Source organism: Rhagoletis zephyria, unplaced genomic scaffold (genome assembly GCF_001687245.7).
Source record: "Rhagoletis zephyria isolate East Lansing unplaced genomic scaffold, Rhagoletis_zephyria_1.1 Rzeph_scaffold_00023, whole genome shotgun sequence".
NCBI lineage: Eukaryota > Metazoa > Arthropoda > Insecta > Diptera > Tephritidae > Rhagoletis > Rhagoletis zephyria.
Window position 1 is genome coordinate 760,961 of NW_016157107.1, and position 27,428 is coordinate 788,388.

General features: G+C 34.1%; 2 protein-coding genes and 1 long non-coding RNA gene across 10 annotated transcripts; all 3 read right to left on the reverse strand.

The window, feature by feature from the left end:
- Positions 1 to 638: 638 nt before the first annotated feature.
- LOC108362652 (uncharacterized) lies at positions 639 to 1,705 on the reverse strand. 8 transcript variants are annotated; one of them, XM_017615776.1, is made up of 3 exons: positions 1,578 to 1,705; positions 1,408 to 1,513; positions 639 to 1,269 (listed from the first exon to the last, which is right to left on the reverse strand). In XM_017615776.1, exons 1-3 carry the CDS (start codon positions 1,590 to 1,592, stop codon positions 722 to 724), a joined length of 669 nt encoding a protein of 222 aa, XP_017471265.1. In that variant the 5' UTR covers positions 1,593 to 1,705; the 3' UTR covers positions 639 to 721. The 8 variants fall into 8 exon arrangements, with proteins under 8 accessions (XP_017471265.1, XP_017471260.1, XP_017471228.1 ...); XM_017615771.1 differs by having other exon boundaries at positions 639 to 1,296; XM_017615739.1 differs by having other exon boundaries at positions 639 to 1,326; positions 1,405 to 1,513.
- An 18,189-nt stretch (positions 1,706 to 19,894) lies between these two features.
- On the reverse strand, positions 19,895 to 20,510 carry LOC108362695 (uncharacterized). The gene is made up of 3 exons (XR_001847507.1): positions 20,442 to 20,510; positions 20,169 to 20,361; positions 19,895 to 20,098 (listed from the first exon to the last, which is right to left on the reverse strand). It is a non-coding gene; the product is annotated as an uncharacterized LOC108362695 (long non-coding RNA).
- A 5,841-nt stretch (positions 20,511 to 26,351) lies between these two features.
- On the reverse strand, positions 26,352 to 27,101 carry LOC108362701 (uncharacterized). The gene has a single exon (XM_017615792.1). It carries the CDS (start codon positions 27,099 to 27,101, stop codon positions 26,352 to 26,354), a length of 750 nt encoding a protein of 249 aa, XP_017471281.1.
- Positions 27,102 to 27,428: the final 327 nt, after the last annotated feature.

The following is a 27,428-nucleotide window of genomic DNA, read 5'->3' on the forward strand; positions in this document are numbered from 1 at the left end:
CGTGTCCCGTTCATCGGATTTCCTTGATTGCAATGATGTCAGTCTTATATCAGACATACACTAATTGGATAGAGGCACGGTGCCTATAAAGAGTCCGGACAATCCAAGGGCTGAAGCACGACTATGGGGTGTAGCACTCCCTTGGCTTTCCGTTAGGTTAGCCTGACTTAAAAAAAACTAGCGTCTTATTTTATTTTACTCTCAACAGCATTATTGAGACTTGTACGAAGATTTGTGTTTTTGAGGAAAAATGAAAAAAGCAACAATGTCTTTGCGGTAAAAGTTACAGCTGCTATTTCCCAGATCACCATATATCCTCATCAGACTTATTTATCTAGACTTCAGTAGGAATCCAACCTGCATTAAAGATGTGCAACGTCAGCAACCCTAACCACTGAGCTATGCACACCCCGTAAACTCTTGTTGCTAATAAATTTCCTCATGCAACCTACTCCAATCAAGTTCGGCCTCTATTTATACTTGATGTATGGTTGTTATTATAAATTCTATACATTTATTAATTTTCTAAAACTCTAGGTACTTTTTGTATAATCTTCATAGTTTTCACAATATTCCAATTATTTATTAGCAGTAACAGTAACAAGCAAAGTTCATAACAGTTTGGTTCATATGATTCATACAACTAATTTAATAATTCAGTTCTTCAATTAGGTAATAGGTAACAATCAATACTGGCTGGGCCATCTATCATGAGCCTCATTTAAAAACGAATAATGGACGAGGGCAAGTAAGCGTTGCGGGGAGCGTGCACTTCTGGCGAGCGAACAGGAGCCTGTGAAGCAAAGTTGTGCACAGGGGCAACACCACTATTATGTGCTTGAGAGCTTCCACCCAATTGGTCGTATTGTGATTGGATGGCTTGCTGGGCGTTGGCGGCATCTTCAGGAGTGCGGTATTTGACGAAGTGCACCTCGGGCCTGTGGCTGCTTTGACTTTGAATCGCATTGAGTTTGTTAGCCAAATCCGAGATGTCGCTCTGTTTTTGCAAAACATAGATAGCGGTTTGGTCTTCGGCAGCGTGCTTGGCCAATTGGAGGGCTGCATTTTCGAGACCTTGGTTTTCAGGTCCTTTGATGAAAACAACACGCAGGTTCTGTTTTAATGAGTTGGCAGCTTGTTGAGCAGCATCAGCATTATCAAATTCCTGTTCGGGAGCAGTATATGTGAAGTATTCTTTGTTGAATTCGGCAGGTGACGAATACGAAGGGCCCACGCTTCCAAAACGACCTACTGGAGCACCAATGCCGCCTAAGTCCGCAGACCCTCCAAGACCACCTTCCAAACCACTGAGCCCACTAAAGCCACCTAGGTGGTCATTGCTGCCCAAGCCACTAAGTCCTTCATTGCCACTCGATCCTTTTAATCCGGTGAGTCCTCCAAAACTACCTGAAGATCCACCAGGGGCAAAGGAGAGCCCAGATTCTGAATGAGCTACTGGACGATAATTGTAACCCAATTTATCAGCGGAGGCTGTGGCCATTACGCACATAACCTGCACAAAATAAAAGTTTGTTATATTCAATTATTGTTTTTCTACTACAAATAATAGTACTTACGATAAAGAAGCGCATCTTTAAATTTGGTTTGATACTTCTTGGTGAGAATATAATTATTTTATGATGATTTCTAGTCTGTAGATTTTCCTATTTATACAAGTAACAATCTCTGTATTAATAAACCAATCGTACCGCTGTTATTTCGCTCATTATGGTATAGTTTTCGGCTCTCCCCAGCAGAGAGTTTTACTGTTATTGCTTGATTTTTTTAATGTTAAAACCCAGTGTTGCCAAGTTCTGAATTTGAAAAAGTACAAAATCACCAAATTTTTTATTGGAGGGTTTAATGGACTTTGTATGCATACAAGATTCAAATTAATAAACATTAATATTTCTTGCTCGCCGGTCGAAGGTTCGTTATTCATTTTATTGGTAAGGCTGATTTTCATTGGGTCAAAATCACTGACATCAAAAACTGCCTTCATCTGACAGCTGTTCATTGGGTGTCAAATGCGTTTTCATTACATTTTAAAAACTGACCAAATGTCGATACCGTAGTGCGTGTCAAAGACTGTCGTCAAATTTCGGTGTCAGATAATTGATATTCCGTTTTCATTACTGATGTCAAATGTGAAGTTAAATATTATAAAAGGTGTAGAATACCGAAATAGTAGCTTTAGACAAACGAAAAATGTAACTGGATAGAACTCCTCATGGTGATTTCAACCTTACCAAAATTGTTTAGCGAAAGCTACCGCTACATGGTAAGCCGGTGTGTATAAATTTTGAGTAAATTAGCGTTCTTAAATTTCGAAATATTGAAGTTTCAAGCATTTCTGAAATTTGCCGTTATATGAAAAGTGGTCGTAATTTGAATCTGATTCCAATAATTTTCAACGTCTTGCTTCTACTTGCTATACCGAGTTTGGTACAAATTGGTAGAACGGTTACCGAGGTATATATATGTGATCATAAGTGGGCGGTGCCACGCCCGTTTTCCAAAATTTTACCATAAACGTATTTCTTGGTAAAGAATTGTTGCAAGCATCAATTTTGAGTAAATTAGCTTTAATATTTATTGATTTATCGAAGATTTCGTATTTCTCCAAATTACCTTTATATGGGAGGTAGGCGTGGTTATTGTCCGATTTTAAAAATTTTCGGCCATTTGGTATGCTGTAGCAAGACTAACAACTGTGCCAAGTTTGGAAGAAATTGGTGCAGCGGTTACCAAGATATACACATGTAACCATAAGTGGGCGTGGCTACGCCCATTTTCCAAAAATGTACAATATTCTTATTTTTCGTCTAAAAATTATTGTAAAAATCAATTTTGAGTAGTTACTAAAATATCGCAGTGTTCGTATTTCTGAAAATTACCGTTATATGGGAGGTAGGCGTGGTTATTGTCCGATTTTACCCATTTTACCCGTCCTACGCCCGAAAGAAGTGCACATACCAAGTTTCGTTAAGATATCTCAATTTTTACTCGAGTTATCGTGTGCACAGACGGACGGACGGACGGACAGACAGTCACCGCTTAATCGATTTCTCTTTTCATTCTGATCATTTATGTATACATTTGTCTATATCTATCTCGATTCGTTTTGCCTGTTACAAACAACCGTTATGTGAACAAAGTTATAATACCCTTGTGCACAAGTGCGCTCGGGTATAAAAATTAAGATAGAGGAGGTTAAGTTAAATTGTTCGATATTTTGAAAGATCAACATCATAATCGATTAATTTACTAATGATGTCAGAATAAAGATGGTTAGTTTATCTTTCAGTTGATGTACATAATATTTATGATTTTTTATATCTTTAAGTCAAGAATACTAAAATATGATTTTTTATATTTTTAAGTCAAAAATACTAAAAAAGAAAAAAATTAAATTTTTTCATAAAATTACCTTTTTTGAAGAAAATTTCATAATTATTGCTACAGAAATTTATTTTATTTAGAGGGTACAAGTTATTACCTTATATAGAAAGGTTTTTTATAAGGCAATTTAACAACAATTCGAAATTATATATATATATATATTTTTTAAATGGAGCTAAAATTTGTTTTGGTTATAGGAAATACCTCGTAAAAAGATATTAAAGTTATCTTTGAATTGGCATCAATACTTTTTTAATCGGTCAAGTAGTTTCCGAGATATTAAACATTTAAAAAATAGGAAAGTTGAAGTTTATTTAACCTATTATAATTTCTTTATTTTTTACTTGCCCCAAGGTAATGGCAAATTACCGTATGTAATTCTTGCATGATTGAAAATGATGCCACATATTTTTTTGATAAGCATATCGTCGTTTAAAGTACAAAACCGCGTATCGTCATTCTGCAAAACCGCGTAACTGACATTGGCTGCCAAAAATTAGATTTGCTCACACAAGCTCTTGGCTCAATCCTTATCCATTCGTCCTGAAATATACTATCCAGAAAAGCGATTGCTTTATAAAAGAGAGAATCAATTTGAAATATGAGTGTTTTTACGCTCTAGAAAATAATTACTACAACTTCACATACGCGGTTTTGCATTTTGCTGATACGCGGTTTTGCACTTTAAACGACGATATGATCTTTTGCTTATGATTGTCATTGTGCCATGATTTTCTTTCCATTTTTGTAAAGTTCCTTATGAAACTTACAATTGCTCAAAATTTTGCTTCCATTTTTGTTTCGGATTTACAGTTTTAGTGTCTTCAAACTAAAAAAGCACCAAAAAACGCACCAAGCACCAAACTCAAAAATGAAAAACATTAAATTCAGTGCGAAAAGCACTAAGTTGGCAACAGTGTTCAAATCTTACCGCCTACTTTTACGATCCACTTCGATGTTGTCATAATTGGGCATTTAAACGCATAGTATGACGACAATTCCGCGCTTGTTGTATGCTAATTTGTACATCTATTCAAATTCGGTCGTAAAATTTATTCATATTTTTTTGGATTAATGTATGATTTTGACTAAGATTAGCGAGAACAGGAAGCTAGGCGCCAAGAATTTGCACTTATACATATGTATGTACGGCGAAAAAATACGCGTAAAAAAATCTTACAAAAAAGATTTAAGGAAAACTTCGACGAAGAAAGACGCGTAAACATATATTTATACCTGGCCAAGGACTGTCACTTCAGCATAATTCCCAAAAAACTCTTTGGGGAATTTACATACAGTTACACCTGCAGCATAGTCGACCACAAAAATAAGCTTCCGGTTCTTTTTTCGCCGTCAAAATGTACATACATACATATGTTTTTGATCAATTTTGTGCTAGCCCTTTCCCAGTGTGCGCGCTGAGACGTTTGATTTTGGAATAGTTTCCCTTTCTCTTGTGCTTTTACCAAGGAACGGCGGTAGTGACAGCGCGATTAGGATTAGTGTGTGTACATTTTAATCAACGATTAAACAAGTATTATTATTGGAAGTCACCTGCAGAGAGATAAAGCTTTCCATCGAAAAGTATTGATTTTCAAGAATTTTATACCATTTCTACGAAATATTGTGTTTCCCCATATAAAATACATAAATACATATGCTTTGAGCGCTTTAAATATTTTTTGATCTCGAAATAAAAAAACATGGCTATATTATTTCGATATAGAAAAATCCTAAAGGGTGAGATCATTAAAATTCGGATATTATTTTTTCCTAATGCATTTTTAGACCAGCCTCGGAAATTCTTTTGGTGGAATACAAGGACTTTTGTGTTGTAAGAAACTTAAACCAACTAGGAATATGATATTAAGAGACATTTTTCATCTTTTCATAAGGATATGGAAAATTTTGATTAACATAAAAGACATATAGTCGTTTAAAGTACAAAACCGGGTATCGTGATTCTGCAAAACCTCGTAACTGAGATTTGTGCTGAAAAAGATCAGAGATTTGCTCACCAGAAGCTTTTGGTATTAAACCCTTATCCATTCATACTAAAATATCGATACTTAGATATGAGATAATTAGGGATAAAAGAGAGAACCGTTTTGAAATAAGAAAAGTTTTACTCTCTCCTATAAAAATTTGGCAACCTCACATACGAGGTTTTGCATTTTGTTGATACGCCGTTTTGCACTTTAAACGACGATATGAATATGTATGGTATGTAAATATCGATTATTTACTTCAGTACTGTTATAACTCAAAAAACCCAAAACTCGAGAAAAACGGGGTTTGAATTTACATATACTCCAATTGTAAAAATGAATACATATTTCGTTCTAGTGAACTACAGTAAATGGTACAGATATGAAATTTTTGCGCAAAATAAAAGAAAAGTTAACCTTCATTATCGCATACTTAACACAATTCCTGTTTTTTTGGGTTATGGAACTTTCTGGTACATAAATCAGCGATACGCACATGTACGTACATATGTTAAATATTTTTATGTACCTTTACGAAGTTTTTGGTTTAAGTTTACCCAATTTCCTACCGGGTTGCTCACAGTCACAGTTTTACTTTCGTCGACCCCTGCTCTTGATTGACGAGGAGAGTGGGGAGCTGACTGGTACCTACCTAATTATTTCTAAGGACCGGGAGGGGGAGGACCTCGCTCATGATGTATTATTGTTAGCCATCCTAACGCCAATTAGTCCTCGACATCTTGGCTTGGTGGGGGATGCATGCTTCGACAACGACTCTAAGCTGACAAAGTCTTTTGTTTTGATTATATACCTCGTTTTCAGTTTCAACGTATTGACTGTCAAAACTCAACACTCGATGTCCCGTATTTTTTTAGGGATTTTTTTTTTACTAAAATGCACTGTGTTCTGCTTGCTAAGCTGTTTAATTTGAGACCTGTATTGAGGGTATTGGCAGCCATCTTGGATTTGGGATTTGCTCATGGTGTACTGCGTTCTACAAGCCATGCCCTTTCATTTGATACCCAATGGGTATTACCCATGTAAAGAGAGTTGTGCAAAAATATGTTAAAGCAAATTTCGAATTCAGGACAAATTAAGTTAAGTTTTATATTATCACTAGCAGACCCGGCGAACTTCGTCCCGCCCAAAATTAATTTTTTGTATTGAAACATTTTGGTCCAATATTTTCACCATCAGTTCACGTTCATGTTTTTCAGTGACACATTTATCTTCTAATATTAAGGTTTGCTGGTTGTCAGAAGGCATATTTCCATTTCCATCTTAAATAACCTAGCAAAAGGCTGACTTCCAAAACGTATCAATACAATGTTTGGATACTGTTGTACCGCGGTATTCAAACTGTTTGTATATGCAGAGTTGCCACACATTGCAACCATATACATTGCATATTTTAAATATTCAATATAGCAATGAACAATTTTTCTGAAAAGTCCATTTTTAAAACACCAATGGTAACCAATTACATACGAAGCATCAACTTTGCTTCTGATGCGCTAATTGCTCTAGCGATGCGCTTCGATAACTTTTCGGATGCGTTTTGGAAAAGTTACATTGTAAATATTTTGTAGTTCGGCGATATGGAACATTATACTTTGTAAGTATGCAAAGCAATTGACGTTTTGGAATTCAGCCAAACTGTATATGTATGCATGCACAGATACGTAATAGCTTCAATGCATTTAAAAGACGCCACGCCCCTTATAAAATAGCCGCAATTTTCTCTAAGAGTATGGGATTGATTTCATATACATATCTCCATACCATGTTCGAGTACTCTACCACAAACACTTCCAGAGATATGCAGTATGAAAAATTCGGTTTGTATGGGAGGTGCCGCGCCCCCTTTTCCGAAAACCACAATTTTTCACCATGAGTATGCGATTGTTTTCGTATATCTCCGTACCATGTTCGAGTACTCTACCATGAACACATTCAGAGATATGCAGTGTGAAAAATTCTTTTCGTATGCAAGGTGCCACGCCCCCTTTTCCAAAAACCACAATTTTTCACCATGACTATGCGATTGTTTTCGTATATCTCCGTACCATGTTTGAGTACTCTACCATGAACACATTCAGAGATATGCAGTGTGAAAAATTCGTTTTGTATGGGAGGTGCCACGCCCCCTTTTCCAAAAACCACAATTTTTCACCATGAGTATGCGATTGTTTTCGTATATCTCCGTACCATGTTCGAGTACTCTACCATGAACACATTCAGAGATATGCTAGGGATGGCAAGGTCGACTTCGACTTTCGACCAAAATCGACTTTTTGCTCCTGAAAGCCGAATTTTAGTGATCGACTTTCAGTTTATGGAAGTCGACTGAAGTCGGCTTTTCACTTTCGACTCTCGACTTTTTTTTAATTTATTTGCCAATAAAAACTGATCTTCCAACAAGCTCGCGGAGTGCTGTTTGGTCGTATTTAAAAAAAATTGTCAATAAAACTGAAGTGAAATGTGAAAAGTGTGGTAGCGAAATGAATTTTAATGACAGTACAACAGTACAAATCATTTAAGAGCAGCGCATAAAATTATTATACGAAAACAAATTCCTCAAATTTGTTAATCGTTTGTCTCCACAATCTTCAGTTAATAATGAGGTAAGATAAACATATTATATTATTATTATATTTATTTTAACAATTTCATGCAAGAAAGTTTTTCTGCTTGAGTTTATGTAAGTTTTTACAGACAGTCTTTGGTTCGAATTTGACCAATCCGTAAGGTACAAAATTTTAAACACCGCTAAAAACGTTGTTGGTAGGATTCCAGTTAATATGTGACATTAGTTGTGTGGATAGTCCCAATCCACTAGCTGTCTGGGCTAATCCCATATTTATCCATGCTTATAAAGTGGCACTTATATTTCTACCAATACTCGCCAATTCTGCTCCATCGGAAAGGCCATATTTTTCAAATATCGATTCAAAAAATTGTTAGAATTTTTTTTTTGTGAGAATTTAAAACTTTTTTTCAAAAATTTTCATGCTGTATAACTGGAACAATTTTCAAAATTTTTAAAAATCCTTTAGTGTCTGTTTTTTTACCTAGCATTGAATTTCACTAAATTACAGATTATTCTAAAGACCACTGGTAAATCATGATATTTTTGGCATATTCTGACTCCTATATTTATAGCTAATATATGAGTTAAATGCAGAGTATACTTAATACATTTTATTTTTATTAAAANATATTCTGAATCCTATATTTATAGCTAATATAAACTTTTAAAGTCGACTGTACAGAGTCGATCGAAAAGTCGAAAGTCGACTTTCTAGTGAAGTCGAACAACCCTAAGATATGCAGTGTGAAAAATTCGGTTTGTATGGGAGGTGCCACGCTCCTGCATCTAGCGGTATGAAATATACTTTACATCCGATGATCATACCTACCATATATGCACAAAAAAATTCATAAAGATCGGTCGCCGTGAAACGAGATTATTATATATTAGATTTTGATGTCATGTCTGACGGAATTGCACTATACGACTACCTGCTGCAGAATGTGTAAACAAATAATCCTTCTGACTTTTTCGCGGTCATCGCCCGACATAAGTAGTTTACCTTTTTCGAACAAAATATACAGTTAATAGTCTAAAGCGTTGAACAATACCATCAACTCTGTCAGAATTATGAAGGACCTCTCCGAACCGTTTGATACCAAACGAAGTTTCAGACAATGTGACTTCCTTTCGTGTGATTTCTTTAATCTGATGTTGGATGAGATAATAAGAGCCGCAGAACTGAACAGCTCAGGCACAATACTTTATAAGAGCGTACAATTGCTGGCGTATGCCGACGACATCGATATCATTAGTAAAAATAAGGGCTACGTCTGTTCTGCCTTCTAGGGATTAGATAGAGAAGCAAAGCGGATGGTGCTGGTGGTGAACGAGGACAAAACTAAGTATCTCCTGTCATCACACAAACAGTCAGAGCACACGTGACTTGTCACACACGTCACTGCTGACAGTTACAAGTTTGAAATAGTAGGCAACTTCGTTTATTTGGGAACCAGCGTTAACGCCAATAACAATTTCGGCCTTGAAGTCCAACGGAGAATCACCCGTGCCAACAAGTGCTACTTTGGACTGAGTAGGCAATTGAGAAGTAAGATCCTCTCTCGTCGCACAAAACTCTATAAGTCACTCATCATGCCAGCGAATTAAGATTCAGCGGCTCGGCTGGCTTAGCCATGTCGTTCGAATGGACAGAAACGCTCCTGCTGTGAAAGTATTCGGGCCCCAATGCTGGTAACAGAGGAAGAGGAAGGCCTCCTCTCCGTTGGAAAGACCATGGAGAAGCACTTGGCTTCATTTGGCATTTCCAATTGGCGTCAGGTGGCACAGAAGAGAAATAACTGGCGTGCTGCGTTGGACTCGGCCAAAATCGCGTATGCGATTACTGCGTCAATAAAGAAGAATATACAGTTAAGAGTCAGCACTAGTGTTCGAGTAAATAGGCTAAGTTAGGTATAAGCTAGCGTCACTCCCTTCAGGGTAGGGTTACCTGTCGTCCTCCTTTTTGCCTAATAACGTAATGTCCTCCTTTATGACTGAGATGTTCTCCTTTTTTGCATTTTGTACTTTTCGCATAATATTTCTAAAGTTAGTTTTTTTTCATTTATAATTTTTGGCAATGTTTTCTTTGTCTAATAGTCATACTTAAGTATGTACGTTGCAGGCTTTTTTTAATAATATGTCTGAACGCCTTGTACACACTCACGTTTCGAAGCAACAATGCATGGTAACTGCAACAATAGCCATGTACTTGGAAGTTTATTCAGCCAAAAAAGTTATTAAATATCAACGCGATATTCTAGCATCTTGGAACTCGCACTTTATGCTACTCAAATTTAAACGGCTATAAAAGTGCATACCTAAAATTTTTCTAAAAATTCTGAATAAAAAGTTTAAAATTTTTAAGGGAAATTGCTAAAATTGAAATTTTATAATTTTTGTACTAAGTTTGAAATGTGGATTTCATATTATGCTATACAGTGCCTTAGGCTTTTGTAAAAAAAAATGAAAAGGTCGCAGTGGTGTAATGGTAAGCAGAGCCCGCTTCCACTCCGCAGAGCGTGGTCAAAGCAACATCGCAAAAATATATGGAAAGAAGTAAGAGCAGCGCTGTCATACCTTTCTTGAACATCTGAAAATTTTACTTCAACAGATTACTGCATTTGAAAAAATGTATATATTCACAGCATATATAGATAGAGGAGTAACATGTATAAAATAACATTTCTAAACAATCAGAGGTATGGAAGATATACCTTATATAGCACCTATCATTAGCGCACACAAGGGGTGGGTTTTGGGGTTAAAAAAAAAAAAAAATGCAATGCATATTCACTTACTGTTGCTTTTTACACTTTACAGCCTAATAGAGTTGTACTTAACAAGCAGTCGAAGACTTAATTTGCTAACTTCGAATTCGTTCCACCAAAATGAGCTACATAATAAAAATACAAGTTCAGTTAAATTTTTCGGTATTCGAAGTATTTTAAAAATGAGGCAATCTTGAAAAATCACCATGTCTATCGAAAACCAGAACTAACTACTACTAACTAACTACTTTTGGACATAAAATATATTTTTTTTTTATTTACTTTATTTATTTTATTACATCTCAAATTTGTTTCCATATTCTGTTGTAGGTGGTCCCATATTCGAACTCCGTCAGACATAACTTCAAAATGGTAACATGAAATGTCGGTCTTCCTTTTATTTGTCCGCAATTCGAAAAAGTATTTGCGAAGTGCAGGATATTTAAATGGAAACGCGTTTAAAGAAAACAATCTCCTTCATTACACCTGCATTACTTGTCAACTAGTTTTAAGTTAGCTTTTTGTAGCGAACTACAAGTTATATATTTTTAAGAAATCCCGCAAAAAAGTTAGCTACAAGTGAGTTATTTTTTATCAATTGATCATTTTTTTCTGCAGGGCACATACATGCATACATACATAATTGTATGGTCACCCTGTAGTCAAATGTACTAGTTGTAAACTACCTAGTATGAACCGCATGCCCAACTAGTCAGCCAACTATCTTTTTTCCACGCAATCAACTGGTATTTTTAACATGGGGATGTCCTACAAGATGGCAATTGTCAGATTTCGGTCAGAAATATACCAGTCTCATACTAGTTCAAAACAGACAGAAAAATACTAGTCCAATTATGGACCAAAACCGCTACTTTGGAAGTCAAAAAATTAAATGAATTCATGGATATACAATGAAAGACTTTTGATTAAGTACACTTTAAAATACTACACATTTTTATTTAGCAGCCTTAGATTTGCCAATAATTAGTGTAAAATTTTTTGAGTATTAATAGGAAAAATAAATACATAAATATTTCAAACATTCGAACATAAATTTAAAGGCATTTTCCATTAAATGATATTAAAAGTAAAAGCTTTCAGGTACAATAAATACTATATTTATACCCGAGCGCACTTGTGCACAAGGGTATATTAATTTTGTTCACATAACGGTTGTTTGTAACAGCCAAAACGAATCGAGATAGATATAGACAAATGTATACATAAATGATCAGGATGAAAAAAGAAATCGATTAAGCCATGTCTGTCTGTCCGTCCGTCTGTCCGTCTGTCCGTCCGTCCGTGTACACGATAACTCGAGCAAAAATTGAGATATCTCAACGAAATTTGGTATGTAGGTTTCCCTTAATCCAAGGTAGGTTGGTATTGAAAATGGGCGAAATCGGACTGTAACCACGCCCACTTCCCATATAACGGTAATTTCCAGAAATACGAAAACTGCGATATTTTAGTAACTACTGAAGATAATTCACTCAAAATTGATATTAACAATAATTTTCAGACGAAAAATAAGAATATAAATTTTTGGAAAATGGGTAAAATGGACAATAACCACGCCCACATCTCATATAACGGTAATTTAGAGAATACAAAATCTTCGATAAATCAGTAAATATTAAAGCTAATTTATTAAAAATTGATGCTTGCAACAATTCTTTACCAAGAAATGCGTTTATGGTAAAATTTTGGAAAATGGGCGTGGCACCTCCCACTTATGATCACATATATGTATCTCGGTAACCGTTCTCCCGATTTGTACCAAACTTGGTGTAGTTATTGTACTTGCCACATAAAAGCAAAACGTTGAAAATTATTGAAATCTGACTAAAATTACGGCCGCTTTTCATATAACGGTAAATTTCAGAAATGCTTGAAACTGCAATATTTCGAAATTTAAGAACGCTAATTTACTCAAAATTGATACACCCCGGCTTACCGGCTGAAGAAACATATATTTAATACTTGCGCCGGGTATTTAATGTTCGGCTCCACCCGAACTTAGACTTTCTTACTTGTTTTATCTTTTTTTTATTAATATGGAAAAGAAAACATTTTAGTTAAAAATAAAACGAATACTTTAGTTCATTTTGAGTGAACTAAAATAAAAATAAAAGTTTTCATTAAAATAAATTAAATTCATTAACTTTGCACATTTCAGTCATTTCGTTTTAAAATTTTTTTAAAGTAATAATTAATGTTTAAAATTCGAGATTTGGATAAGAATAAAATAACTAAATAATTCAAACAGTTAATAAATATTCCTCATTTTTGTCTATACTTTGGCTTGTTGATTGATAATTAAAATTAATCAAATAATTATATTAATTTTTAATTAAAAAGAGTCAAAAATAATTGAAATGATCAAAAATAACAAAATAATGACGTAATTAAAATTAACGAAATGATTTAAAAAAAATTGTTTAAGTAATTATTAATCATTAAAAAGGTGCTAATATCGGTATTTAACCATTAAACGGTCATTAAAAAAAAAACATGCTTTAATTAAAAATCATTATGAATATTAATCATTATTTAACAAGTATGGTATAATTACGAGTACGTACTCGCTTTAACGGTTTACAATATACCAAAATAAAAGTTATAATATTTTGTGTACTTTATTGTATTCAACTGTTGAAGTTAAATAAAACAGGGCATGAATACATAAATCGTTTTGTACTTGGTACAAGTCTGGTTATTTACGAACTAGTTTGGTTTCGGTCAGGAGATTCTAGTTGCAAACTAGTATTTTTCCTGACTAGTTTAGCGTTTCACTGCAGGGCATCAGAACGAAAGGCGTGTACTAAATTTCAATAGGTCAATGGGAAGGGGGTGAAATTTCAATTACTAGATGTGATCTGAATCACAAACAAGGCAAGCTAAATAAAGCCGATAAAAAAAAAAAATCGTTATGGTGACCATCTGGAATTCAAACGGCCTTGAATTTGTACATATTACAACTCGCAGACCTACAAACCTAATTCTGATGGAATAGCAATTTTTAGTTGTCGCTCTTTATTATCTTTCGGTCGAATTTAATTGATTTTATTGTCTGCTTTAGTAACCGATCCGCCAATTCAATGTCCACAGCAACAGAAATAGTATGCAAATAAACAGGTTTTAAATATCACAGTTTATTCGTTATGTTAGCTCAATGCCGGTCGAAAATAGTCTGATTATAGTTGTGTTTGTTTACAAATTATCCAGTAACTTGCCAGCAACTCTCCAGAAACTTTATTTCTAAGAATTCGCTCTCATAGAAAAAATTTGCAAAAAAGTACGCGAACGCTATTCCAGTAATAATTTGCAAGTTTCATGAACAGCTGATAAATTGGTTGTTTATTCGCAGCAAATTCCTAATAAAACATTATATTTTATATTTAAATAGGTTTATTTTGTGTATTTCAACAATAAAAACCTACAAACTGTTACCTTATTAGTTTAAATTTCATCCAGCAACATGCGAAGAGCTGTTTTTCGTACTGGCAAATTCTTACAAGTAAAAGTTTATCCTGTAAAATCCAATAAAAACTTGCAACTTCAACTGTCATTTTTGCGCTCTCTCAATTTCCCCTACTTTGAAAGTTTTTGCGTACGAAAATGCCAAAACATGAAAATTCGTAAAAACTTTTACTGGATTTTACTGGAAATGAGTAAACAAACGCAACTTATGACTTTTTTATTGATATTTTGCGAATATCATCATTCAAATTCAAGATATGCGGGTGGAATGACCTCCAAACGTCGCACCGGAAGTTTAGCTAATGACGGCTGAGCATCGGCTATTGACAGGAAACGTGAGACGAATATGCATACATATCTACGAGTACGTCTTTGCTACTATTGCGAATACGGCTGTTGGCAATCGAAGCGACGCATGAAAGAGATGCTTTTCAGCTGATTTCATCACCAAAAATAAATTTTTGTCTGAATTAATTCGAACTTATTTACAGAGAGAAGTAGCACTTGGCACCTCTGCTAATGGAAACATATGTAAATACATACATATTAGGTATGTTACGAATGTGAAATTGTAAACATCCGCGAATGCGCTTGCGGATGTCTAACAGCTGACATCCTGTTTCTTAAAGGGTCGTAAATCAAACCTGCACCATTAAATAAGCGTGCGTAATTTGACAATATTTTAAATTTGTTTGTATTGACGCTCCACAAGTTGAGAGGACTTTCAGTTATATTTATTTATTTTTTATTGCGATGCAAAATAACTCTTTTTTGAGCATAGCCTCGGGGCTACTTATGTCGGTTGTATCCTCTTAACTTTCATCTCCACTTGAAGAATCTAGCACCTTGGCAACCAGATCGTTCTTTAAACACCGCTAACTAGCCGAACCAGATGTTTCCGGCTGAAATGATTATAATGAATTCTGCATTTTAACTATGACTGAATAGTGCAGTTCAGTGGTAGTGCAAAAATGCCCAACCTTAATGGTTAGCTACAATTTGTCATTTTGTTTGCCAGATATATGTAAGTTTTATAAGTGCACTTTCACAATATGGATTCGCGAAAGCTCCGCATTAATTACTGTGAATGCGAATGTTTAAATGCTTCGCGGTTGCGAATATTCGCAGCAGCCCTGTTGCATATGTATGAATGTAGCGCAAACTTTTTATGCAGTTTAAAACGGGCACACACGTACATATGTACGTAGTACGTTTATCTGCGTACTTGTACATACATATGGGTACATTTGTATTTTTTCATGTTCGAACTCGCTAATTGGCCTTTTATCGTAGCGTGAATGATTAGATGTTCAGTTCATTAGATTAATTGCTTGGCGCCATTCATTAGCGTTTTTTTGCATTCAAAATTGCATTCGTCGATAAAAACATATTTATTGCCCATCACATATTTTCACAAGTAAGTTTACCTGTTACGTGAAAGGAAAACTACAAATGTAAATAGACATACTTATGTAGTTATGTACGACAGCTAACTATATTTGGTGTTGATAGAATTATATTAAGTTGACGTAACTTAACTCCAATCTTAATGCACACATTCCCGTATCGTCGCCTGGGTAAAAGATTGTCGTATGTTAATTTCGGTAGGTTGTGGGAAATCGCGATTGAAGTTTGGAATGCAATTTCTAAAAAACGCGAAGATATATTTTCTCCAAAGTCTCTGAAAATGTTACTAGATTACAAAATTCTTAAAATATTTATTTTTTAATGTTTATCGTTAATTAGTTTTGAGTTTATGAAGGATTTTATTTAGTCAAATTTTGTTGTAAGCGTCATTTGTCCACAATTTGGCAGCCACTTTGTATGAAATACGACAAAATGTGATCAAAATTTCTACCAAATTAACGACACTTTTTACTCAATTTAATTAGTTTAATATGACTGCATCACCAACTATATTTTTACTAAATAATCGAATAAGTTGTAGTCAATATCTCGGAAGCTAAAGGAGATATCTTAAAACTGATAACACCAATCGTGAATACAGGACAGTGAATTTTTCGCAATATATGCAAAGTTATTTATTCTAATTTATTTTCGATAATTTTTTATAAAAATATTGTTCATTCTACACCAGAAAACATAATAATAAAATCTCTAAACTTTGTGTAAAACTCTGGAAAATTCATTAAATTTGCACACTAATTTGCAACTTAACATTAACATTGAGTATGCAGTTTTATAGCCCATTCAAATTTAGTAGCGCTTGGTCCGTAGATGTGCAATAAGGTTTTACTTTTTCGAAAAGAGTTAACACCTGATAAAAAATTGCATTCAAATAATTTAATAATCAATGGCATCAGATCCACACCGTTCGTTCAATTTTTAAAAGTGAGGTGTCATATCAAAGGGCTCTGACTTAGGGTGTGCAATAAGGTTTAACTTTTTCAAAAAGAGTTGCCACCTTTTAAAAAATTAAGTTCAAAATAATACACGAAGGCATTTTTTGTTCCGAATAAAAGATCTGGACCGTTCGTTCGATTTTCAAAAGTGAGGTACCAAATCAAAGGGCTCTGGATGTAGGTGTGCAATAAGGATTAACTTTTTCGAAAAGAGTTGCCACCTTTTAAAAATGGGCATAAATGGAAATAGTTTTGAAAATCTTTGTTTCTTAACTTAACTTTATGAGGGTTTCCACCTGTTAAAAAAATCAAATTCAATTTGAATTAAGGGAATTAGCTAATAGAACTATGTATGGGTACCAGACGATAAAGTTTAAGTACGTAGTAATTTGAAAACATTTTGAAGAGGGTTGCCACTTGTTTGAAAAGTCTAATTTATATGAAGTATAAAACTATGGACGCCAAGCGAATGAATCTTAAGAGATCTTTAGTTTGAACGTTTAGAATACTTTTAAAGTGTTTGAAGAGGGCTGCCACCTGTTTAAAAATTAAATTCAAATTATTTAAATAGTTAAATCAATATTTACCATTTGGGTACCAATCGCAGTAGTTTTGAAAATACTTTATTTCTTAACTACGTGTAGGAGGGTTGCCACCTGTTTAAGCAATCAAACTCAATTTGAATTAAGGCAATGGGGCAATTAAAACAGGTATATATAAATAATCTATATACATATATAATACGCGAAGGCATTTTTTGTGCAGCGTAAAAGATCTGCACTGTTCACTCGATTTTCAAAAAGGGGGTGTTAAATTAAAGCCCTTGGCCTGTGGTGTGCAAACTAGTTTTATTTTTTTGAAAGGAATTGCCACCTGTTAAATAATTAAACTCAAGTTATTTACTTTTCAATTCCCTCAAATCCGCACCGTGCGTTCGATTTTCAAAAGTGACGTACCAAATTAAAGGGCTTAGCGTGTGGATGTTCAAGAAGGTTTTACTTTTTCGAAAAAAGTTGCCACCTGTTAAGAAATTAAGCTCAAATTAATTTAAAAGTTAAATCAGTTATTAAATATGGGTATCAATCGAAATGGTTTTGAAAAGGCTTTATTACTTAACTACGTATAGGGGGGTTGCCACATGTTAAAAAAAATTTAATGAAATTTTAATTAAAGGAATTTGGTAAGTTAATAAGGTATCGCTATATGGGTGTCATACAAAAGAGGTTTAAGAAGATAGTAGTTTGGAAATATTTTGAATAGGTTTGCCACCTCTTTGAGAAGTCTAATTGAATTATTTTATACCCATGTTATATGAAATATTAACGATGGATGTCAAATGAAAGAGCTTCAAGAAATACTTAGTTTGACAATTTAGAACATTTTTGATGTGCTTGAGGGTTGCCTAGCATAGAGGGCTAAACTAAAATTATTTAATAAAATAAATGAATTACTAACCGATGGTAATCAATGGAAATGGGTTTAAAATTCTTTATTAAAGAGCTATATTTAGGAGGGGTGCCACGTGTTTAAAAAATGAATTTCCACTTAATTCATCAGTTACTTGAAATATTTATAACAATGTCAGGCGAAAAATATTTAAGGAAATTTTAGTTCAAAAATAATTTTTAAGAGGGTTGTCGCCTGTTTTAAAAGCGGTATTTCGTTTAGTTATACATAAGTTACATGAAATTTTAAAATATGGTTATCAAAAGAACGAGTGTAAGAAATCTTAAGATTGAACATTTGTTTTTTTTTGTCGAAAAACTTAAGCTCAAATTATTTAGTAAGTTACGCGGCTTGTCAAAAGATAGGTGTCAATCGAAATGGGTTTGAAAATAGTTCATTTCTAAACTTTATTTACGAGATTAATTAATATTATTATTACGAGAATATTAATATTACTAGATTTAATTGAAATATGTATAACAATGCCAGGCGAAAGATTTTAGTTTGAAAATACCTTTAAAGAGGTTGCCACCTGTTTGAAAAGTCGAATTTGTTTTACTTATAGGAAAGATACATAAATGAATTATCGAAATATTAGTGTGAAACAAAAGAGTTTTAAGCAAACTATAGGCTGATAATATTTTTAATTAGAATTGCCATCTATTTTTTTTAAGGTCATCACATCTGCAACGTTATTTCGAATTTCCAAAATGAGAAGTCAAATTAAAGAACTGGGATTCTACATAGATGTGCATAGGTTCTATTTTTTGAAGTTACATGAAAACCGGCACCATGCGAGACCTCTCATCACTCAGAAATGGTTAGACTAATCATTAGGAATATTTTGAGAGGTTTTTGAATAGGGTTTCACCTGTTTAAAAAATTTAATTGAATATTGGCGTTTTGGCGCCATGCGGGTTCACTAGTTAATAATTATTTTTTGTATGGAGAAAATGAGCAACTCCTTCCACTAAACAAATTGCCAAAAATCAACGCGATTTTCTAGCAACTTTAAACTTGAACCTTTTTATACTAAATTTGAATGGGCCATAAAACTGCATACCTAGAATTTTTCTAAAAAGTCTGAATAAAAAGTTGCAAATTTAATGAATTTTCCAGAGTTTTACACAAAGTTTAGAGATTTTATTATTACCTTTTCTGGTGTAAAATGAACTATATTTTTATAAAAATTATCGAAAAAAATTAGAATAAAAAACTTTGCATATATGGCGAAAAATTCACTGTGCCAATACTTTTGTTCTCACTGTACATATGTACATGCATTCATGCGTATGAACATATACATAGATACATAAATATATATAAACCCTGCCAACCATTTTTTCAGAGCATTCTGCATTGTAAGGAAATTTTAAAAAATTCGTTAAGATTTAATTCGATTTTTTGCCGAATTTTCTAAAATGAAATAAGTTACGCACACTTCCATTCTTTTACGAAATTTCGCAAGAAAATCTGTGAAGCAACGAAAATAATGATGCTATGTGAAGAATATCTTTCAGAATTTTTCCAGAATTTTCTTTATTTTTCGTACAGAAATTTCTTTACGAGTTCGTGTCAACCACTTCATATAATTTTCTTTGAAAATTCGTAAAAAAATCGTTACAGAAATGAGATACACCTAACGATTTCCTTAAAATTTCGGGAACTTTGATTTGCAGGGAATAGAAGTCTATTGAAAACGTAATTGTCTATAAACTTTCACAAATTGACAACTCGGTTATGTGCGGTGCCTATACTGCCTTATATTTTCATAGAGATTTGGTATGTTTTTTATTTTATTTTCAGGATACTGGTTTAACTTACCAAGACTCTTCTTCTGCCTTGTTCAACTCTTCTTGCTGCTATATTGGAAAGTGCATTTCAGTTTTCTGAGGATTGAACCATATTTGAGAAAATATTTTCAGGTGTTGGGTCTACTTTAAAGATATCTCTCAGAAAAATCCGTTCTCGGACAAAATTGGAGCAGTAGAAGAATAAATATTCGACGTCTGCGGTAAGGCTGCCAGCGCAGGAATCACATGTATCAGTGTCTCCCGGCTAGAAGCGTAAGAGGCCTTAAAGCAGCCGTGACCTGTAAGCAACTGGGTTATATGAAAATTTAACTCACCATGAGAACGGTTTATCCATGGTTCGAGTTTTGATATTAATCGGTGGGTCCAAAGTCCATTGCTACTTGCGTCCCATCGCATTTGCCAGTTTACCAGAGTATCGTTTCTTGCAATTTTCGTTTTCAGAGTAAGTGGTAGTTCAAGAGATCTATTGTGTGTGACCTGTATCAACAAGGGCTGCGTCCTCGGATACTGTACGAAATGCACTGCAAACTCTTAATATGTATTATGGTATTTAATGTTCGGCTCCGCCCGAACTTAGACTTTCTTACATTTTTGTCTTGGTTTGATATTCCAAGAATAGAGGAATTCCTTAGCTTTACTTTCCAAGTAGTCTGCAGTGTGGGATTCCAGTAAATGATCGACCCCCAGGACCAAGGACCGCATTTCATACCCTTCAGCGTAATGGATCGTGACTCCTAAAAAACTGTTACATTGATGGGTCTCTTTCCACCCATCCATCGCGATAATAATTCGATGAAATTTCATATTTTTTCCATGTTGTTAGTTAAAGTCGAACGATGGGGCGTTGTCCAAAGCGGAATGGTAACGCTGCAGAAAAACTTGAAGCCCTGTTTCTCTGGATAAACTTAAATAGTCCTTCCAAATCATAAAAAGGAGAGCTTCTCGAATTTCTGCATCTCGGGGACCACCCTCTGAAAAGAAATTATAGTTTGAGCATTTTTCAATTATATGTAAACATTTTTTTTTCTTTCCAAATCAAATTTAATTAATTTCAAATTACAGAAATATTTCCTTGAAACATCTGGTATATAACTACAAAAGTTGTTTTTACCTTTAAACGATTTATTTCTTGCAAATAGTGTGTCAATTTTTGGTTGTGTAGTAGTCCCACTTGAAATAACTGGACAATTATTGTTGCGATCCTCCTTTTGAGTAGTTGTTTCATGCCTTTTTTATAAAAATATATTTATCTGTATTTACTCCTAACATATTCACTGTTATTTATACTCTGGTAACTTACTGTCTTGTTTCCTGTGGAATAATAATTTTTAAAGTGTACAAACAAATTAGTTGTCTCTCCAGAGTACGCAACAATTTTCTGGCAAGTTTTGTATTTCGCTTTTCTATCTTTTAATCTTTCGAAATCTCTCCACGCTGCACTTTTTGGAGCCATGATTTCGGTAACACTCGCGATGACGGACCGTGGCTCTGGGGGCTGAAATTCAGAGTATAGGGTAACACTATTTGGCTTAAATCCATATCTCACCTACTACGAATCCAACACTGAGCTTGCGCTCCTTTACGTGACAACTGTAAAAGACGTCGCAAGGCATGGCATTTCTTGGAAAGATGAATTTTAGCCAAAACACTTAATTATCACGAACGATATATTTGTGTTGTAAAATATGATTTATACTCTTTTGTTTTAAGTAAAAATTGGGTTTATATAGTCTTCGTAGAAATATAAAAAAATATTTAAAGTTGTGACTGGTGGGCCATCGCTTTGTGACTGGTGTAAAGAAATTATGCATGAAATAAAAGTAGACAAAAATTACAATTTTTTTAATATTTTCCCACAGGTTAATGAAATGTTGTCATTTAAAAAGAGGTTACTACTGAAAGAGAGATAATTAGAGCATATTTAAATTTATGTCGTTTTCATTTTTTCAATGGAATAACCCTAATATTAAGCATTTTTATAACTAATTTAATTATAACTTTTTATTTATTAAAATAAAAAATAAATAGTTCTTGTTTTTCAAAAAAAAAGCTAAAAAAACAGGTGGGTTTGCTTTTGATACTGTTTTTCTGCTTGGCAACTGATACGTTTTTATCAAGCTCGCGGCAACGCTGTTCACGACTGTTGAAGTTGTTCTCACATGATATGTATTTGCATCTGTAAATGTGACTTTTTCAATACATATCTAATTGCGTATGTCTGTCAAATTCACAGTCTTTATTTAACTATTTAATAATGCGATCTTTGAAAATGAAATAAGCTAAACTCAGATGATTCTATCTGTGTGTCAGATGAAAATATAAACATTTCTATTTCGTATGTACGTGCATCTGCTTTGTACAGAAACAAATCTAATGCGAGTTTAAACGATATGTTGGCATTTTCCATATGTAAAAAGTGGCATGTACACATGCATATATAATACATATCGTATAGGAACACCTTAAGCTAATACCAGATAAAACTTTGTGACTTTGCGTGACATTTATAACTTTGCCAGCAAACCGCTAGACGCAAAAGCTATGCCACAATGAACGCCAAGGAAACGATTTTGTACTGCTTTTTTACTCGTCAAAATCTCTGTGGATTTTATATATTTTGCTTTAAAAATATCAGCAATGTTACTAAGTTTTATATTTCTACACGAAAACTGGAATTTGGACGAAGGAAAATAAATATTAAACCGGCTGATTGTCAAAGCGCGCAAGAAGATGGGAGTTGGCCATCTTTTCGCTTCGCGCTGCAGCTTCAACGATCTATGTGGCATGCTTTGTGCATTTTCATACAATTCATCTTATCTGTCAAAATGAATCTGTCAAGAAAAGCGAAGCAAACGTTTTATGTGGCATCAGCTTTATAATCCGAAATATGCATTTTTACGTGACGAGTTGCTCGTTCAAGACTGTTACGATTCGAGCCCAGATTGCCGTTCAAGTTCATACAAAGAGCGTTGGATCCAACATTTATTCCAGCGTACTAAGGTATCTAGTACCGGAATTCGGGATCCCGGATCCCGTGTGTCCCGTTCACCGTTTTGAGTCCCAAAATCCCGTGGTCAAGCCCTCGGGATCCCGGGACCCCGGGATATAATTTAATTTACGACGAAATTAAAAAACAAAATTCAGACATTGTAATGGCATAAAATAATTATAAAATAGCAACCCTACAAATAATCATGTATTACAATTCTAACACTACTATTATTCTATATTAAAATATGCAAAACATAAATGAGGCATGCTTATTCATATCGGACACAAAATTTGGTTTCACAGTTTCTATTGGCTTCACGTTTTTTTCTTTTTTTCTTCGGATATATGTATGATCTGTAAAAGTTTGGATTTTTTTGTGATTCTGACTAATCATGTACTTTTTCAAATTTTTATATTTTGGGTTCTGCTCATCGTAGAGCTTCACCTTAAACGCCGTTTTAAAGTTAAAGAATCTGGTTTATATATACATGATGGTCATGATTGTCCTAAAATTAACTTAGCTATTAACAGTTGAACTTTTTGAAGTTGATTCGCATAGTGAAGCCCAGTAAATTTGGGATTTAAGATTACACCATGGTAATCCTTGTTTAATTCTCACACTCTTACAAATTAAACCATCTCGTCATAAAAAAAATATTTTAAAAATAGTTCTGGAAAAACGCTCATTTTATGGAACAATTTGTTTTATAGAGAATTAAACAAACATTTAGATGGTGTAATTTTAAATCCCAAATTTACTGGCATTCACTGTGAAAATCAACATCTAAAAGTCCAACTGTTAATAGCTAAATTATCTTTCATTATATATAGAAATATCAAGCCCGTTTCTTTAGCTTTAAAACGACGATAAGATGAAGTCTCTACGATGAGCAGAACCCGAGATATAATAATTTTGAGAAGTACATGAATGAATGAATTTGAACTGAATTTGAACTTTGAAAGATCCATATCTCCGAAGAAAAAAAATCATCGAATACGTGTTAGCTTATTTCATGAATAGAACCCCTGAAAAATTTTAAGCGAAGCGGAGACATGACAACATTGTTTTTTAACGAAATCCGTCCGACTTGTATTTATACATACATAAGTATATGTATATACTATATGCAAGTGTAAAGATGATCTCTTATTTGTTACTCTTTGTAAAAATTACTTCGACTGCAATGTATGTAAATTAATGTCAGTTCCATAGTTTTTTGTTTATTTGGTTTGTAATTACTTTTTTAAACTGATATAAAATAAAGACGTTTATATTTCTTTGGTTAAAACACAAACTTATTTTTGTTTATAGTATCGGCACTAAAGCAACACTACAAAACTAATTTGTTAGCATATTTATATTAATGGTAATGATATCCCGAAATATCCCGGTTTCACAAAATGGTCCGGGATTGGATGCCTTACAGAGTACAGCCAGCGTTGCCAGGTTGACGTTTTTAACGTTATTTGGACGTTTTTTTTTATCCTGTTGACGTTTGGACGTTTTTTTGTGAAAAAAATGACGTTTCTTAACTTCCCAGTAATTTGTCTTTGCTACTAAATCTTGTCAGTAGAACTGATTTTGAATTATTTTCTTAATAAATCTTTACAACCTTTTTTGTAGTAGCTCCTTAAAAAAATATTTATTCTTTGGACACAGATGACTTAACCCTAATTTAGGCGCATAAATAAAATGAAACAATTGGTCGCATTATTGAAAATGTAATGAACGCAAAAGCCTGAGATATTGCTACGTTCTATCTTAGCTGAACGTAATTTAGCATTTTCGACAACCGATCACTTAACCAAGTGTCTACAAGAAAGAAAAAAATAATATTAAAAATTAACACGATTCTGTAGTACCTTCAAATTTCCACATGATTGCCCTGGAATTTAATGGGCTATCAAACTGCATACCCAAAAAAGTTCTAAAAGATCTGAATAAAAAGTTGAAAGTCTAGCTGAAATTTTGCAGATTTTTTATAATTTCTGAACAGAGTTTGAAATGTGGATTTATATTTTGTTTGTTATATAATGAGCTAGGCTTTTATTGAAAAATAAGAAACATTAAATAAACAAAAGAGAAACAGCCAAAATCGATCAAAATTTTGATGACTTAATCAGCTGATCAGAAGTGTATGTATAAAATGATTTTTATATTAACGATCTCAAACCAGTTTAGAATGAATTTTAAATGTGACAGAGCAAATGACATTTTAATATACCTTACGTACATATGTACCTTTGTATACAGTAAAAGTTTAATAAGAACAATTCTTTGTGCATTTGAAAAAGACCTAGGAAATAACGTTTTTTCAGACCAAGACGGACGTTTTCTTATGCCGAAGACCTGGCAACACTGAGTACAGCACCCTTTGCTGGCTTAACAACTATTGTTCGCATTCGGTAGGTTCAGAAGGTGCAGAAGTTGAGCGCAACCGTTGCTAAAAAAATCAGTGATCGTTATGGGTCTTCTGAACGGCTTGATGCATTAGCTGTCAAATTCAACTCTCAACAACATTTTGTCTCAAATTACCAGAAAAATATTACGATCATCTAACACGCAACTGTTCAGTTGATCAGAAGTACACAACAACGCGTTCAGAAGGTGCAATGGCAACAGTTACTGAGCTGTTGCGCCTTTTGAACGTGCCCATTGCAAGCTTTTTGTAGTTCTACGTAATAGAACATTATACTTTGTACTTATACAAAAAATTTATGTTTTGGAAGTCAGGCGTAATAAGTTTTCTTAAGAATATCGTAACAACGTTTAGTAAAGCACACCCCATTGTCGGGGGTTACATATTAGTTTTAATAAAAGTGGTTAAACATTTTTTTGGTAATTTTGATTTTGCGCATTCGTTTCCATATGTCGTCGTTTAAAGAAGGAAACCGCGTATCGTTCTGCAAAACCGCATAATTGACATTTGATGCCAAATATTGAATTTGCTCACACAAGCTTTTGGCTCAATCTTTATCCATTCGTCCTGAAATATTCTAACCAGAAATGCGAATCCTTTATAAAAACAGGTAACCATTTTGAAATATGAGTGTTTTTACTCTCTAGAAAATAATTTATGCAACCTCACATACGCGGTTTTGTATTTTGTTGATACGCGGTTTTGTATTTTGAACGACGATATGTATTCTGGATATATTTTTGCCGTTGGAAATGTGCTTCTCTTTTTTTTTTGTAAAACTGACGGTTTTCGCTGAAATCCATAAATATTCTAGTTCTGCCAATGCCTAAAAACCTTTCCGCGCACAAGGGCCTTTAAAAAGTTTCGAAACACGCAAAACACGTTAATAGCAAATTTTTACTCCCCTGATTCCAAATATGTACATACATCCTTAGTATTTTTTCAATTATTTCTATAAATTTTTTTAATTTAAGAGTTAGTTCCATTGAACATATTATGATATAAACATTTGCATATGTATATTTATAAAAAAGTCAACAATCATACAAATTAGTTAACATTCACGATTTATGCCTCTGTAAAACTTTACGCGCGAAATAGCCGCAAGACTGATGAGGGCAGGTAAGCATTGAAAGGAACTTTGGGGCCAGGTCCTTGTGCGGTAGGCACCTGAGAAGCGAAGCTTAGCACTGGGGCCACACCGCCATCATGAGCCTTGGAGTTGCCAGACAATTCGTCGTATTGTGCCTTAATAACCTTCTGAGCATTGGCGGCATCCTGACGTGTACGGTATTTGACAAAGTGCACTTCGGGTTTGTTGCTAGATTGGGAGTTGATATCCTGTACTTGTCGGGTCAAATTGCCTATGTCAGCTTGTTTGGAAAGTACATAGATTGCAGTTTTTCCATCTGCTGCCTCCTTCGCTAATTGGAGCGCAGCATTCTCCAAACCTTTGTTTTCCGGTGCTTTAATAAATACAACACGCAGATGTTTCTTAACATTGGAAATGTGTTGTCCGGCGTTCTGATCATCGAACTCGTTGTCAGGGGCACTGAACGTGTAAAACTCCTTTTCATAAGTGGTTGGTGTAGATTGAACTCTTGAAACTGGACTGCTTTGTCCACCGGTGTGACCTACAAGACCCGAACTACCTAGGCCGCCCAAATAGCCTGAACCTATACTTAATCCGCCATGTCCACTCGAACCGCTAGATCCTGTGTGTCCTCCCAAACTGTTTAGTGCACCAGTAGAAGGAATTTTACTTACAGCATTGTAGTTGTAACCTATATCAGCATATACGGTGGCAGCCAAAGCGAAAAGGATAAAAGCACGCATTTTATTTGTACAATTTTTCAAATTTCTTTAGCCCTAGACTCACATCTGAACAGTCTCCTCGGAATGCTTCCAAATTCAGTCGAACATAGCCTTATATACTGCCACAATTTCTTATACATACTTCCGACGAAAAAGTCGTAGGCTACCACATTCCACAATATGCCCAACTCTTGTAAGATTACTTAAAGAAATAAAATAAACATCGTAGATATGTACATATGTATGTATGTATGTACATATTAAAAATACATAGCTAACATTTGTATTAAAATATCAATTTTCTAGATCTGCATTATATTTTACATAAAGCGGATTATTAAATTTATT

Coding starts and splice junctions, on each gene's coding strand:
- LOC108362701 (XM_017615792.1), bottom strand. CDS start 27,101: ATGCGTGCTTTTATCCTTTTCGCTTTGGCTGCCACCGTATATGCTGAT.